This window comes from Lutra lutra, chromosome 4, assembly GCF_902655055.1.
Source record: "Lutra lutra chromosome 4, mLutLut1.2, whole genome shotgun sequence".
NCBI classification, from domain to species: domain Eukaryota; kingdom Metazoa; phylum Chordata; class Mammalia; order Carnivora; family Mustelidae; genus Lutra; species Lutra lutra.
Window position 1 is genome coordinate 148,887,890 of NC_062281.1, and position 14,548 is coordinate 148,902,437.

Below are 14,548 nucleotides of genomic sequence, written 5' to 3' on the forward strand. Positions count from 1 at the left end.
TCAATTTAATAAACATTTACTAAGTATGTCATATTAGATACTCCGGTGGCAGGCAGATGTAAAAGTCCCAATCCTAAAGGGGGAAAAAAAGAAGAAGACTAACATTTTTAATGTGCCTACTCTGTATCAAGCACTGTGCTTGCTGTTTTTCCATAGTGCAACATTTCAATATCATAGTAAGTGGCAAAGGGTTGATTATGATTATCCTCAAACTTACTCTTCAGGTAACAAGATGAGAAAAGATAAGTGATTTTCCTAAAGTGATACTAGTACATGGCAAAGTCCAAAATAAATCTATTTGATTGTAATTGAGTAGAATAAGTGTAATGAGAAATCTATAAGGACAAATTTAGTTTTAAACTTGTAAAGCTAAGTCATATTAATATGGAATGGCAAGACTAAGAATTGCTAAATTGATTTCTTAGGTTTTAAAGAATAACATTTGGCTATAGTGACCTGTGCTAATAGATCATACATACTCTAAACAAATATTTGGATGTTTGATCTGAGTAAGCAGCTGAGCAAGATTAATACAAAGATGAATAATTTCCTACATGACTCTTACGGAAACAGCTGTCAGAGTGAAAGAAAAAAGAGCACAAAAACTATACTCAAAGGAGAATGTGAGAAATGCTATAAGAGAATGTGAAAAATGCTGTGAGGGTTAAACAAACACTATAAACTAACAGAATAATAGTACTAGCCAAGGTCTTCAAAGTCTCATCTAAATTTTTACTTTATATATAAGTCAACAAAAGTGAGGGATGAAATTAAAGGATTCTTTTCCAATGCTTTAATTTGTAAAGCTGGAACTAGAACACAGTTCTTAGCCTTTCAGAAATCATTCTGCCTCAGATGCTCTAATATAGAGGACAGCACTTCCGATTGGGGTAACCAAAAATGTCTTCACCATTTCTAACTGATCTATGTGGAATCTGTACCCATTTTCTTTTAAGCAAATTAATGTTAATTATGTTAATTAGTGTTAATTATTTGTTCAAACATGCTTGGATGTGGCTATGAAAATATTTTTTTGATAAGATTATCATTCAAATCAGTGGACTTTAAGTAAAACACATTACCCTCCATGATGTGGGTGGGCTTCATCCAATCAGTTGAAGAATACTCTGGTTTCTCTTCAGATCGTATAAATCTTTTACCAATCAGTTGAAGAAATAGAATAACCTCCCTCAAGAAGGAGTAAACTCTTGCAATAGATTGTCTGTGGACTCTAGTTAACAATATCAGCTCTTCTCTAAATCTCTGGCCTGCTGGCCTGATCTGTGAATTTTGAACTTGCCAGCCTCCACAATCATGTGAGCCAATTCCTAAATACAAACATCTCTCCCCACTATGTATGTGTACACATCCTATTGTATATGTCCACGTTTTATTGATTCTATTTCTCTGGAGAACACTGACTACTAAACCAGTCTTCTAACTGACCTGAAAGATATCTTCATATATAATTCTTTAATTATCTCTAGAAAATGGATCTCAACACAACCTCTTCTAGCTTTCCTCCTTTTAGCTTATGTTTCTCCTTGTCTTTTTTTCTACTCCAAATCAACTCCAGCCCTGCATCTTAGTCTGATCAAAATTCTGTAACAAAAGCCCACAAACTAAGAGGCTTACACAACCAGAATTTATTTCCCGCAGTTCTGGAAGCTAGAAGTTCAAGATTAAGATGCTAGCAAGGTAGGTTTCACTCTCAGGTCTCTTCTCTAGGCTTGTAGGTGGCAGCCATCTCACACAGTGATCACATGATGTCTTCTTGGTATACTCACATGAGTGAGCTCTCTAATGTCTCTTCTATAAGGATCATAATCCTATCAGATCAGGGCCCCACTCTTGTGACCTTTAACCTTTATTATTTTTCAGAGGCCCCATCTCCAGTACAACTACACTAAGGGTTAGGGCTTCAACATACACATTTGGAATGGATACAAACATTCAGTGTAAAATACACTGAAAAATGCTTTCTAACTTCCCCATGAAAATATATCTCCATGGGATGCCTGGGTGGCTCAGAGGGTTAAAGCCTCTGCCTTGGGCTCAGGTCATGATCCCAGAGTCCTGGGACAGAGACCCGCATCGGGATCTCTGCTCAGCGGGGAGCCTGCTTCCTCCTCTCTCTACCTGCCTCTCTGCCTACTTGTGATCTCTGTCAAGTAAATAAAATAAAATCTTTTAAAAATAAATAAATAAATAAAGAAAATCTTAAATAAATATATATATATATATATATATCCTGCTTTCTTTTCTTTTCTTTTTTTTTTTAAAGATTTTATTTATTTATTTGACAGAGAGAAATCACAAGCAGGCAGAGAGGCAGGTAGAGAGAGAGGAGGAAGCAGGCTCCCTGCTGAGCAGAGAGCCCGATGCGGGGCTTGATCCCAGGACCCTAAGATCATGACCTGAGCCGAAGGCAGCGGCTTAACCCACTGAGCCACCCAGGCGCCCCTCCTGCTTTCTTTTCTTATGAATGATTTGTCCTTCTTAAACAATTGTAAAGGCAGCCAATCTTTCCCAGTATTAAACTTCATATGCAACCTCATAACTCTCTGGACATATCCTTCTTTTGCTTTTTTGTATTGCCACATCTACATGTCTTAATTAGACTCTTGGCCCTAACATTTAGCTCCTTTTCTCATATTTCCCAGAACTTCAGTGAAACTCAAGGGACACCAAAGAAGGGGACATAAGACTGAGAAAGCAAAATATGGATAAACTGTTTTATAAAAAAAACTAAGAATCAATATAAAAATTATTTTTTAACTCCATGATGGTATTTGTCTTCAACACTTTAACCAACTAAATACAGGCAGTAATTAACGCCTGTGGGTTACTATACACATCATAGTTGTTTTGCTTCAACAGACACCCTGACACTTTGCTTCTTGAATAATTAAAAGGCTTACTTGCTTAACACATCAGACTGTGATCTGTACAGATGCATGTGCATCTGGCCTTTTATGTATTAAGACCTCAAAGTAAAAATCTATCAGGAGAGGTTCAAGATACCAGATTTCAATGATTACAGCTGAATGCAAGCACTGGTGTTAGAGTCAGGCCAAAGCTATGCAAATCCAGGGATTCAGATAATTACCTTATTCTTTGACTTTAACCTCTGCTTCATGTATAGACTGAAGAATATCTGAGTACCTCACAGAAGAGTAAGAACTAAATGAAATAACATCTGTATAGGGTATATAACAATGTTTTATAGTTTAATAAATACTCAGATGTTGGCTATCAGGATTTCTCATTTCAAATGCTCAAATATCTGCTGAATAAATGAACAAACAAGTACATGGTACTTGAGGTCTCTGGGTTTCTATATTCTTGTCTCACTCTTTTGGCTCTAGCAAAAATGTCTAGTCAAAGGCAAAAGAAGCAAGCAGAGAAGTTATCTATAGTTTAAAGTGGCCAAATTAAGCCTTTTAGGGGAAGTCACATGCTATAATATTTATAGTTCTAGTGGGTTGAATTGTGTCTCCAAAAAGATATGTTCATCTCCTAACCCCCGACACCTGTGAATGTGACCTTATTTGGAAATAGGGTCACTGCAGACATAATCAAATTAAGATGAGGTCAAACTAAATTAGGGGTAGGCCCTAATCCAATATGACTGGTGTCCTTCTAAGAAGAGGAGAGGACATACAGAGAGGGAAGACAGACACATGGAGAAGAGACAGAGATTACAGCTTTGCTGGGGCAGGGGCACCCAGAAGCTGGAAGAAGAAATGATCCTCCCCTACAGGCTTTGGAGAGAAGATGGCCCAGCCAATATCTTGATTTAGGACTTCTAGCCTCCAGAATTATGAGAGAAGAAATTTTTGTTGTTTTAAGCCACCTACTCTGTGGCACTTTGTTATGCAAACCCTAGGAAACTAATGCAGTTGTAGTTACAGTTTTTCCTCATGTGCTTTTTAAAGATCTACATATATTTTAAAAAGAGATATACACAGATTATGTATTCAGACCAGAGATAATAATTAGGGACTTGTAGAACCCTAACGATAAGTCCATGATTCCCATGTCTAAGTTACACAGTTTGGGCACTGAATTTCTTTTTTTAAAGATTTCTTTTTTGGGGGCAGTGAGCCAGCATGGGGGGAGGGGTCAGAAGGAGAGAGAGAGAGAATCTTAAAGAGACTCCATGCTGAGTGTGGACGTTACTGTGGCGCTGGATCTCACGGCCCTGAGATCAGGACCTGAGCCGAAATCAAGAGTCAGACATGCAACCAAATGTGCCACCTGGGTGTCCCGGGCATTGATTTTATGACCTTATTCTTTAGCATACCTGCCTCAGGTGAATAATAAAAGAATTACTCATTTAATCCTGCTACTTCCTTAGAAAGCAAAATTTCCCTTCTCATCTTCGGTAACAACTTTGATGTGATTTGATACAAATCACAGTGGCAGTCAATGCAGTACATAATAAACTGTAACATATACAAAGTGCTTGAAGTGTTCAAAGAAATATGGTAAAATGTGCCCTTTTAGCAGGAATATGAGAGACTGATCCAACTAGGAAAAAAATGTATGCTCCCAAGTTTCACTATCCAAATCCAGACTTCTGGAAAGGAACAAAACAAGAAAGGAACTGAAAAATAAAAATAAATTTTAAATATTCCTTAAATGATAAGGAGGCTTAGACAGCTAAGTACATGCAAAAACAGCCACACAAAGCAAAAAAAGAGGTTTCGATCAATTTTACGCCAGTCTTATGTTTTATGAAAAAAGAGAGCTTTCTAATGGGTTGACTATTATATTATTTTTGGAGAGAAGTATTAGTAGACAATAAGAGACAAAAAAGAAAACAAAAAAAAGGACAATCAGAGAGACAGAGGATCAGCAGGGACTGCAGAATCCACCAGATAGATTACGGAAAGTGAGTTGGTGATAAAGAGTAGACTTAAAATTTGAATTGGCCCTACTCTACATATCAGGTACACTGCTAAAGTATAGGGAGTCAAAGAGCCACTGTATCACATCTTGGCACAAACAGGTCTCTTCCATTATGTTACAGTAGAAAAGCTATCAGAGCCACCACAACACATATAAATAAGAGCTTTGGATGGTACTGTTGAATCAAAGAATGCATACCAGCCTTACAGTCCATACCAACCACAATGTAGCTGCATCTACACCAAAACCCACGATATACTGCAATGAAAAAAGGCAAGGTTCACATTCTAACAACAAAAAACAATGAGGACTTTTCCCAAGTCAATATCCAGAATGCTTCCTTCTGACCAATGAAATCACTTTGAAACTAATCAGGGTATAAATAAAAAAATGTTTAAGAACCATTTTTAAGAAAACAGAGGAGAAAAGGCATATTTTAGAGTGACTACCAAAAAAAATGTTACATGTTAAGTTGTCTCTTAATGTGTTAATCTTGAGTTAACCAAAAAATCTGTCTATTTAAATTACATCATGTTGAAGATGCCAAGTAACTAGAAGTTTGACATTTTAAGTTGTTTTTCTGAGGGTGAGAAGGAATTTTGGCAAATCCACCTACAGGGTTTTCAACGTCAATCACAACAAACCTTGACAAATGATGGCAACAATTAAATAACAATCTCTGGCTATAAACAAGTGGCAGAGGTAGGATTCCTCGTCTCATTGAAGGATGATTATAAAAGTAAGCAAGTACAGGGGCGCCTGGGTGGCTCAGTTGGGTTAAGCCGCTGCCTTCGGCTCAGGTCATGATCTCAGAGTCCTGGGATCGAGCCCCGCATCGGGCTCTCTGCTCAGCAGGGAGCCTGCTTCCTCCTCTCTCTCTGCCTGCCTCTCTGCCTGCTTGTGATCTCTCTGTCAAATAAATAAATAAAAAATTAAAAAAAAAAAGAGAAAAGTAAGCAAGTACAAAATCAATATGACTATCATTTAATAAATTGGCTCCATTTGTTGCTACAAGGTGTAGAGCTCATATTGCAGATGTTATAATCGTAATCATAATCCTTGCACAACGTTTGGCAAAAATTGGGAAATAATGGACTTAAGAGCTTTTGATACTATATGATTATACCTAATGGGTCTAAACCAAACAGAATTATTAGTTAAGATTCCTCAATATTTGTAACTTCAACTTTCTTTTATACCTCATTTTATTATTGGTAGAGTTATAGAAGTTCTACTTTTAATTCAAGTATAGATTTTAAAATTTAGTATTTTCCAAATCCAGTACTTATATTTCAGTTATCTCTAAAATAGTAATCTTCACACACTGATAGCTTCCAATAACAGTAATACAACTGGAAAAAGACGAAAAGCAATTATACCATTCATTTAAACTATTTTGCAGTTACTATAACATGTGTCTGTGAACAGAACAAGTTTAAAATTAAAATCTCTTAAATAGATAAGAATCCTGTTTGCTCATTTAGTTAAGACGGACCTTTGTGAATAAGCAAGGAATCATCAGGTAGTAAACTTTTTTGTTCCCCAGATGCAATAGTGCGTTGGTACCATATGGCTGTCAGGACTTTGTAGGATACAGTTTCAGTGACTTTTAGAATGTGAGTCTAAGCTTTCTTCCTTGGTATTGGGTTTACAATTCTTTCAGAATCAGTCCAGACCACCACTTACATTTGATGAAGAACTTGTGCCATGGCAACTCCATTAGTCAGCTGTTTGACATCTTGACAAGGTGCGGCAGTATTGAATGTCTGCAGCTAAAATGACATAGAGCAAATTACTCCACTGCCTCTTTATCCTTACAGGGTAGTGTTACCAACCCTCCCAAACATATATATACACATAAATGAACATGACCGAGCTAAAAATTGTCCTGTTTTGTTTAAATTCTGATTGTGCCTAACAAATGAAACTATATTAGTAAGTTTCTATGGCTATGTAATATTTTTATAAAATAAACACTTAACAATTCATAAAATCATGAATAATCATACCTAAAATACTTAAATACATTGATGCAGTGTATGAAATATTCCAGAATTTCTGAAAGCTGCATGTAATGCTCTTAAGACAGCACTGTGTTTGTTCATTTTTAGGAGAATAACATCAAAAAGAGCTTTAGGAAAACTTATTATTTCAAATTAAAACTTCACTCACATCATGTGGTAGGACAACAAAGGCTAGAAATGTCAAGTCTAAAACTACTTAATTGATCACTGAGCTCTGATATAAGGCAGGGCCTTAGCCTGCCATCCAACAATTAGTCTCAGGACATGAACGGTCCAGAGCCCACCCATCACATCAAGTTGTTTCTATCCACTTTGGCTCTAGATACTACTCTTTTCAAATCTCTGTTAAACATTCATGTACATGCTAAAAAGAGAAGTGGGTGTGCCTTGGTGGCACAGTCGGTTACGTGTGTGACTCTTGGTTTTGGTTCAGGTCGTGATCTCTGGGTCGTGAGATCAAGCTCTGTATCAGGCTCCACACTCAGTGCAGTATCTGCTTATGACTCTCTCTCCCTCTCCTTCTGCCCTTCCCCTGTCAAATAAATAAATCTTTGAAGAGAGTGAGAGAGAGAGAGAAAGCAATAAGCAAATACAAGACAGAAGAATTTTTCTAATAAGCAAATACAAGACAGAAGAATTTCTGAAAAGCAAATTACAACAGAGTTACAATGGTTCATATACTTCCTAGAAATCTCACCTGAACCCATAATGATCTTAAATTAAATACATTATGACTCTCTTTTCCTATACATATTCATCTCCTTTATTATTCAATCATTATTCTTTAGTTCACCACTTAACTATCTTAATCTGATACAATCCTCTCCCCATGATTCACATTTAGTGATTGTTTGAGATTCTATAAATTTATCTCCATTATCCCAATACAACATGAAAGGATGACACAGACAAATAAATCTAGACACAGTCACTTTCAAAGTATACACACAAAGATAGTTTACTGAGCTCCTACTCTCGTGGGCACTGTAATATATGATGGGGTTACAAAGGAAAATCACCAGTTTTCTACCCTCAAGCAGTTTCAGTCAGGAGTTAAGGAGAGGAGAAAAAGACATAAATTATTTCTAGAAAATGCCATTCCCAGTCCCATGACACAGTATGCACAAATTGTTCTGAAATAGATGGGGGTTAACTAATTTAATTAGGGCTGTATTTAGGAAAGACTTCTCAGGGATGATGCCTGAACAGAAGGTCTTGAGTAAAGAAAGGGCCAAGACAAGGAAGCTTCAGGAAATAGAAACCTTGTAAGAGTGCAATATACATTAAAGAAATGGTACCCCCTTTGTAGGCAACATACAGATTGGTATTACTGGATTTCAGTGCAAAGAGGAACGAGGAAGGGGTGACAACCAAGGCGGGGTAAGAAAACATACATGGGTCAGGACTCTGGAGGGCTATTGACACGCCTGGACTTACCACCTTGATGGTATCATCCTTATAATAGGGAAGAGAATAGTTTCTACCTCAAAAGATGGTGGTGAGGGGAGGGGGTTGGGAGAGGGGGGTGGGGTTATGGATATTGGGGAGGGTATGTGCTATGGTGAGTGCTGTGAAGTGTGTAAACCTGGCGATTCGCAGACCTGTACCCCGGGGATAAAAATATATGTTTATAAAGCTGTAAAATAAATAAATAAATAAAGATGGTGGTGAGAATTAAAGGAGTTAGCAAACAAAGCAAACTTAGAGCAGCACCTGGCACACGGTGCAAGCTCAACAGCTGTTAGCAATTAACTATGATTCAGGGTTTCTCAAAGTTTGGAGTCGAAGAACAATCCGTATGAGAATCCCTAGACATATTAAGTCAGAAAATCCCTAAGCGATTCTTGTGCACGCCGGTTTTTTAGAACCGTCACTCTGGGTGATGACGAATCACTAGAGTAGTAAGGAAGAAAATGACACCTTTAGCGTATTTTGAATAGCAGCAATAGTGACACAGAGAAAGGAAGGGAGTAATTTTACACCTGAGTCTGACAGAAGGTTCCTGCAATGGTCTTGTTGATAAAAGGGACGGCTTAAGAGATAATTAAGGTAATGCTAACTAAAAGGACAGAATGAACTGATGGAATTTAAAATATAAAATAACCAGGATTTTGTAATGAAATGGATGTATAGGGAAGAAAAACCCCAGGGGATCTTTAAAAAGAAGACACACATTTTCAGGTAAACTGTGGCTCCTACTTTCCAAACCTTCCAACTGACACTTTGCTTCACTGACTTTTTACAAAATGGATATAAGTTATCTAAAAAGGATGATTTTAGAAGCACAGAATATTAAGCAGAGTAGTAAAGAAATATGTAAAAGTGTACATATACTAAGTAGTTGTCTTGTTGCCCACCATGTCAATTAAGATTAATTTTTCCTCCCTACAAACACAGAAATCAAAGTGTCTCTTGAAAGTTCTTTAACTACTTGCAAAGTAAACTAGATAACATAGATTATGAATTATTTGGCCAAATATAAAGGCTTTATAACTAAGAAGAGTGAATAAATTAAAAAGTTTGGTATGGGTAAGGAGGCCAACACAGAGGGCAAAGGAAAAACATCTCCTTTCACAATATTCTTTGTAGAAGTAAAGAAGCCAAAGTCTTTTTTTTTTCGTGAGTGGCCCAAAAGGGACAGACAGAGCTTCCTCAGTAACCACAGTGTTCTGGCAAATAACCATCTTAGTTTCTTTATCTATAAATAAAGCAAATAATCAGAACTGTGGAAATGTTGTTCCTGAATTGCTTCAATGTAAATGTCACCAAAATCAAGGGGAAAGGGGGGATTTTCACAACTGATAGCCAATGAAAACTGAACTTTGGGTCAGCTCTATTCTCATATTCTCTTCCTCTACATGCTCATTTCAGAAAGAAGATTATTGTTTTGAGTTTCATGCTTTTCATAAAAATGATTCAGCCTTCAATATTATTTGTTAATATGGGCATATATTGGCACGAGTTTTTCCTTCACCTGCCTGTCAAAGTCAAAGAAAACAAGAACGAAGAAAACCATTAAAACAAATATGGTTCAACTCTAATTTTATTGGTGAAATCAAAGTCCAAAAATTTTAAATTTCCAAAAGTCACCAAGCTGAGAGGCAGAATTAATTTTTCTTCATATGAATACTTAAAACTCTCATATACTCCCTCTACCTTGTAAACGGTGCCCAAATTTATCCTTCAGCCCTAAGTTTTTTACTAAGTAGCAGTATAACATTTTTAAGAAAATTATTTTAAGATGAGTTCCAAATTATAAAATATAACTTAATTGCCAAAAGAGGCACCTCTTTCCTAATCAGCTTTTCTTTATGACTTCTCAAATTGTCAATGTTGATTGTACTATCCCAGAACACTGTCTCGTGCTGAAAGAACACAGTCCACTACCAATTCTCTTCTCATCTCCATGGTTTAGCCCCATCATAACTTTTTAATCTTTTATCTCCTACTAGTTCCCCTCAACATGTAACATTACTCAGTATGGCAGGGAACACATTAAGAGATGAGAAGTATCATGACAAGATGTGTCTTCCACCACCTCTTTTGATCTACTGCCAAAGGAGACCATTTACATTACTGCCAGGGGTTCTTCCCTGTGTTTAGAAATTCATTTCCCCTGATTTCTACTGAAATTTCTACTGCTGAAATCCATCAATCCTCTATAACAGTTAGAAGTTCACCCCAGGTATCTACGAGAACCTACTTAATGGTGAAATACTAGTCTCTGAGGTCAGGACCAAGACCAGGATATTGACTATCACCACTTTGATTCAATGTTGTATTGGAGATTCCAGCCAGTTCTTGTTCCTGGGGACAGAGCAGAAAACCAGTCATACAAGGGCTCTGACCCCAAGGAGCAAATAGGAGGACTTCAGAAACTGTTAAATATTATAGACACAAAGAAAGTGGGTAACAGGTTACAAAGGGATAGGAGTGGTGGGGGGTGGGGGAGAGGCAGGTCAATCACTGTTAACTGATTAGGAAAGATGACAACAGATCCAAGAACCAAATGGTGAAAAGAAGCCAGCCACTAGAAGAACTAGAAAGAGAATATTCTAGGGAGAAGAAATAAAAGTTAAGAAAGGCCTGATGTATTAAAAACCGCTTAACTTCCTCAAGAAATAGAAAGTGCAGTATAGTAGGCATGGCGAGTGTGGCATCAGGAGAGTTTGGAAAACTTGGGGAAGTGAAGTGACATCAACAATGCAGTGGACTGGCAACGACAAACTAAGATACCAAGGTCACTGGGAATCATCTGGATAGGTAAAGAGAAGCAAAAGACAGAAGAAAACTAAGGCAGAATATCATTTCACAATGGAAGCATCAAGTAAGATAAGGATAATATACGTAGTTTGTCAAATCCAGGAGGTGAAGGCCTTAGAAAAAAGAAACTCAAGTGCAGTGGGTTGAGGAGTGAATGACGTTCAAGAAGTATAAGGATGAGTATTAAAAAACCTCAATAATTTGACTGCACAGGAAAGAGGAAATACAGTGTGGTTTTAAAAAGGAGTGATGGCTCTTTGTTCTTTCTCTTTAGATAAGGAAGATTTGAGTAAGCTTAACATGTAGAGAGGAAGGAACCAAAGGAGAGGAAGACGGTACATACAGAAAGAGAATAAATGAATAGAGCAACATTTTAGAACAGGTATAAGGGACGGGATCTAGAGCTAGAGCCAAAGATAAGGAGGTCATTTTCCTGAGAGGAGAAAAGTTGGGGGTTCAAACGGTACTGATAAAAGTGTGCAAAGAGAAACATGAGGGGGAACCGTGTGGTTGTTCTTAGTCTTTATATGGCTGGGCACGCTTATGCGAACAGGAAGACTTCACTGTAACAGCATTTGTAAAGGCAACAATGCTGCACAATAATTCCACTTTCTCTGCAGTGTTTCAGCAGCCTGAGAACTGGAGAAGCAAATAACCTGTTACACTCTGTCACCTATACCAGTTTTGTAGTTTCGAAGGAATACTGCCTCTCATTGTAAAAGTACACAGCTCTACCACTCCAGCAAAAAAAAAAAAAAAAAATTTCTTTGATTATTCTCAGTATCTGTCTTCCTTAGTGCCCTGACCAAAGTAGGAACTCAGTAAATACTAGTTCAAAGAATAGAAACAGTCACATAACATTTTAAAATACTGTGATACAATTCAAGAAAATCCTATACTTCTCCACCACCTCATATAAGTCAATGACATCATAAAGACTAAGTTTACTATTTAACTCAGATGTTTGAAGCAATAAAGTAACAGATTTGGATACACCCTTTAGCCAAAAACACCTCATTAAAAGTAATGTTGCCTTATTTCATGACAGTTTTAAAATACAGCATCTAAATCCCAATACTTATTTTAAATGAAAATACAGATGAACAGTTAGCTAATTGCTTTTAACTCAGAAACTCTATATACTTGTATCCCACTTATAACAAAAGCTATTTACCTCTACACTGTTTTAAATTATTTAAATAATAATTATTTAATTTAATTAAATAATTTAATTATTTAATTAATAATTTAATTATTAAATAATAATTATTTCCAGTAGACTTCATACAGGGCGAGAAATCTTCTCTGATTTCTCTCATTCTTGTGAATTATTCAAATTAGGACATTGCTAGGGAATCTCATCAACCAATTACTACCTCCTGATCCAGTCTGTATACATCCCATTGTGTACACACTCCTCTATACACAAGTAAACAACAAGTTTGGGGATGGGCAGCATCAAAAGCACCTTGCGGACACACCATTAAGTATCAACCTTGCCCGATAAGGTTTATAAACTACACCCAAATGCCAGCTCTCTTGATGGCTGAGCACCTCCAAAAGGTGAGACATCATTTTACTGAGGGGAACACTGGAGACAGATTCTGCCTGTCCAAACCTAAAACTAATTAGAAATACTAAACATGCACAGGGGCGCCTGGTTGGCTCAGTGGGTTAAGTGTCAAGGTCTTCATCTCAGGTTTGTAAGTTCAAGCCTTCCTGGGCGAGTTTACTTAAAACACACACACACACACACACACACACACACACACAACCCTAAACACGCACAAAGTGCAAACGAAAATGCCAAGTCTCTTTCTTTAAAGAAAATGCTGTCCACTCAAGGGGGGAGGCAGCAAGAAAGGGGAATATAAGTCCCCACCCCAACATATCTTTTTCTGCACACAGGAAATATGTGCAAATATCCCTTCTAAGTTCCTTCTATAAAATCAGATGTCCTGGGATCCTGGAGGAGATCTTAAGATTGAGGAACCAAAACCACCTCTTGGCCACCTGCGTCCAAGCAGAGCAAAGTGGTTCCGGTGGGAGGGAAGTTTCGGAGGGGGCCTTCGCTCCTGAGTGGCACAAAGATCAGTATAGGAAGGCTGTTCAGCAGACAGAAAGCAAGAGAGTCGGTGGCTCAGAGGGAGAAAATAGAGCGGCAAGGAGTAAAGGGGATGGACACTAGGCTCCAGCCACAGCTGTCAGAAGCACGATCAGGGGAGTAAGAGGAGCGTTCTCCGTCCCTACCTCCAGAGCTCCCTTTACCCCTCCCTCGTCTACCACAAACATACACACACTCGAACAGACACACACACCTGCCTCGCGACCCGCAGGTGGCACTCTCGCGGTCAAGGGCGACAGGAGACGCGGAGGGCAACGAGCCGAGTCCGCGGCGCAGGTGGCGCGATTCACTCCTCAGGCTCACCTGCGGAGAGCCGGGGGCTCCGGGCAACTCGCCTGGGCCCCTGGGCCCCTCGGCCACCTCGGCCCCCTCGACCTCTCGTACTCACCCAGATGATAAGGCTGTCGCACAGCGGCAGCTCGGACTGCGAAAGCGGCTGCGTCTCTTCCATGGCCGGGGCCGCCGTCGACTACGCCGCTGACACCGACACCTCCCTCCTCCCCGCGCTCCGCCAGGAGCCGGCGTCGACGACCTGCGCGCCGGCCGGGAAAGCTCGGTAGCCAGGCCCAGAGCCCGCGCGACTCACGCGCGGAGCCTCGCGCTGCCGACGTCGCCGGCGTAACCCCCTCCTCGCCACCGCCACCGCCACCGCCCCGTCCCCGCCCCGCCCAGCTCCGCGGCTCGCCCCCTCCCCGGTCTGGCCAGACTGCGCGGCTCTGCACCTGAACCCCGCCCCCTTCCGCCCCTCCCTGCCCCGCCCCCCTTCCCTCTCCTCCCCTCCCTCCCCTCCCTCCGCTCCCTCCCCTCCCCCATCTCCCGCCCACTCCCGCACACCTCTCCCCGCCGCACTGAGTGACCAGAGCGCGCACCAGTCACAAAGAAAGTAGGTGCCCGAGAGGAACGTGCGGGGCGGAAGGGGGCGGGAAGAGCGGGGATAGGTTGCGCAGGAGGGATTGCTGATTGGACGCACCCTCTTGGCTTTGACCAATCAATGTGAGACAAGACAGCCTCCGGGAGGGAGCGCGAAAGGGTGGGAAGGGGTTTGTGACCTGGCAGGTGCGGTGTAGACGGGGGCGGGGAGCGCGCGTGCGCGGGGAGCGTTGTAAAGGCTGAAGCTCGCGCAGCCCCAAAGGCGAAGAGGCAGCGGGGCTCCAAGCGTAAGTAGGGCGGGCTCAGGCATCTTCGCGCCTCCTTTCTCGAGGTAGGGCAGCTCCTGGCTACA

At 39.9% G+C, this 14,548-nt stretch overlaps 1 protein-coding gene across 3 annotated transcripts in view; it reads right to left on the bottom strand.

The window, feature by feature from the left end:
* The window catches only part of HOOK1 (hook microtubule tethering protein 1), a 72,839-nt gene extending 58,545 nt beyond the window's left edge, over positions 1-14,294 (bottom strand). Inside the window, exons 1-3 of one of the 3 annotated variants that reach the window (XM_047725616.1) lie at positions 14,161-14,294; positions 13,715-13,858; positions 6,601-6,686 (exon numbers count right to left, since the gene is read on the bottom strand). In XM_047725616.1, coding sequence (XP_047581572.1) covers positions 6,601-6,686; positions 13,715-13,777 — 149 coding nt within the window. In that variant the 5' untranslated portion in view covers positions 13,778-13,858; positions 14,161-14,294. Of the gene's footprint in view, positions 1-6,600; positions 6,687-13,714; positions 14,012-14,160 lie in introns of those variants that run through there. The other 2 variants (XM_047725617.1, XM_047725615.1) reach the window with 2 other exon arrangements.
* Between the last annotated feature and the right edge of the window lie 254 nt (positions 14,295-14,548).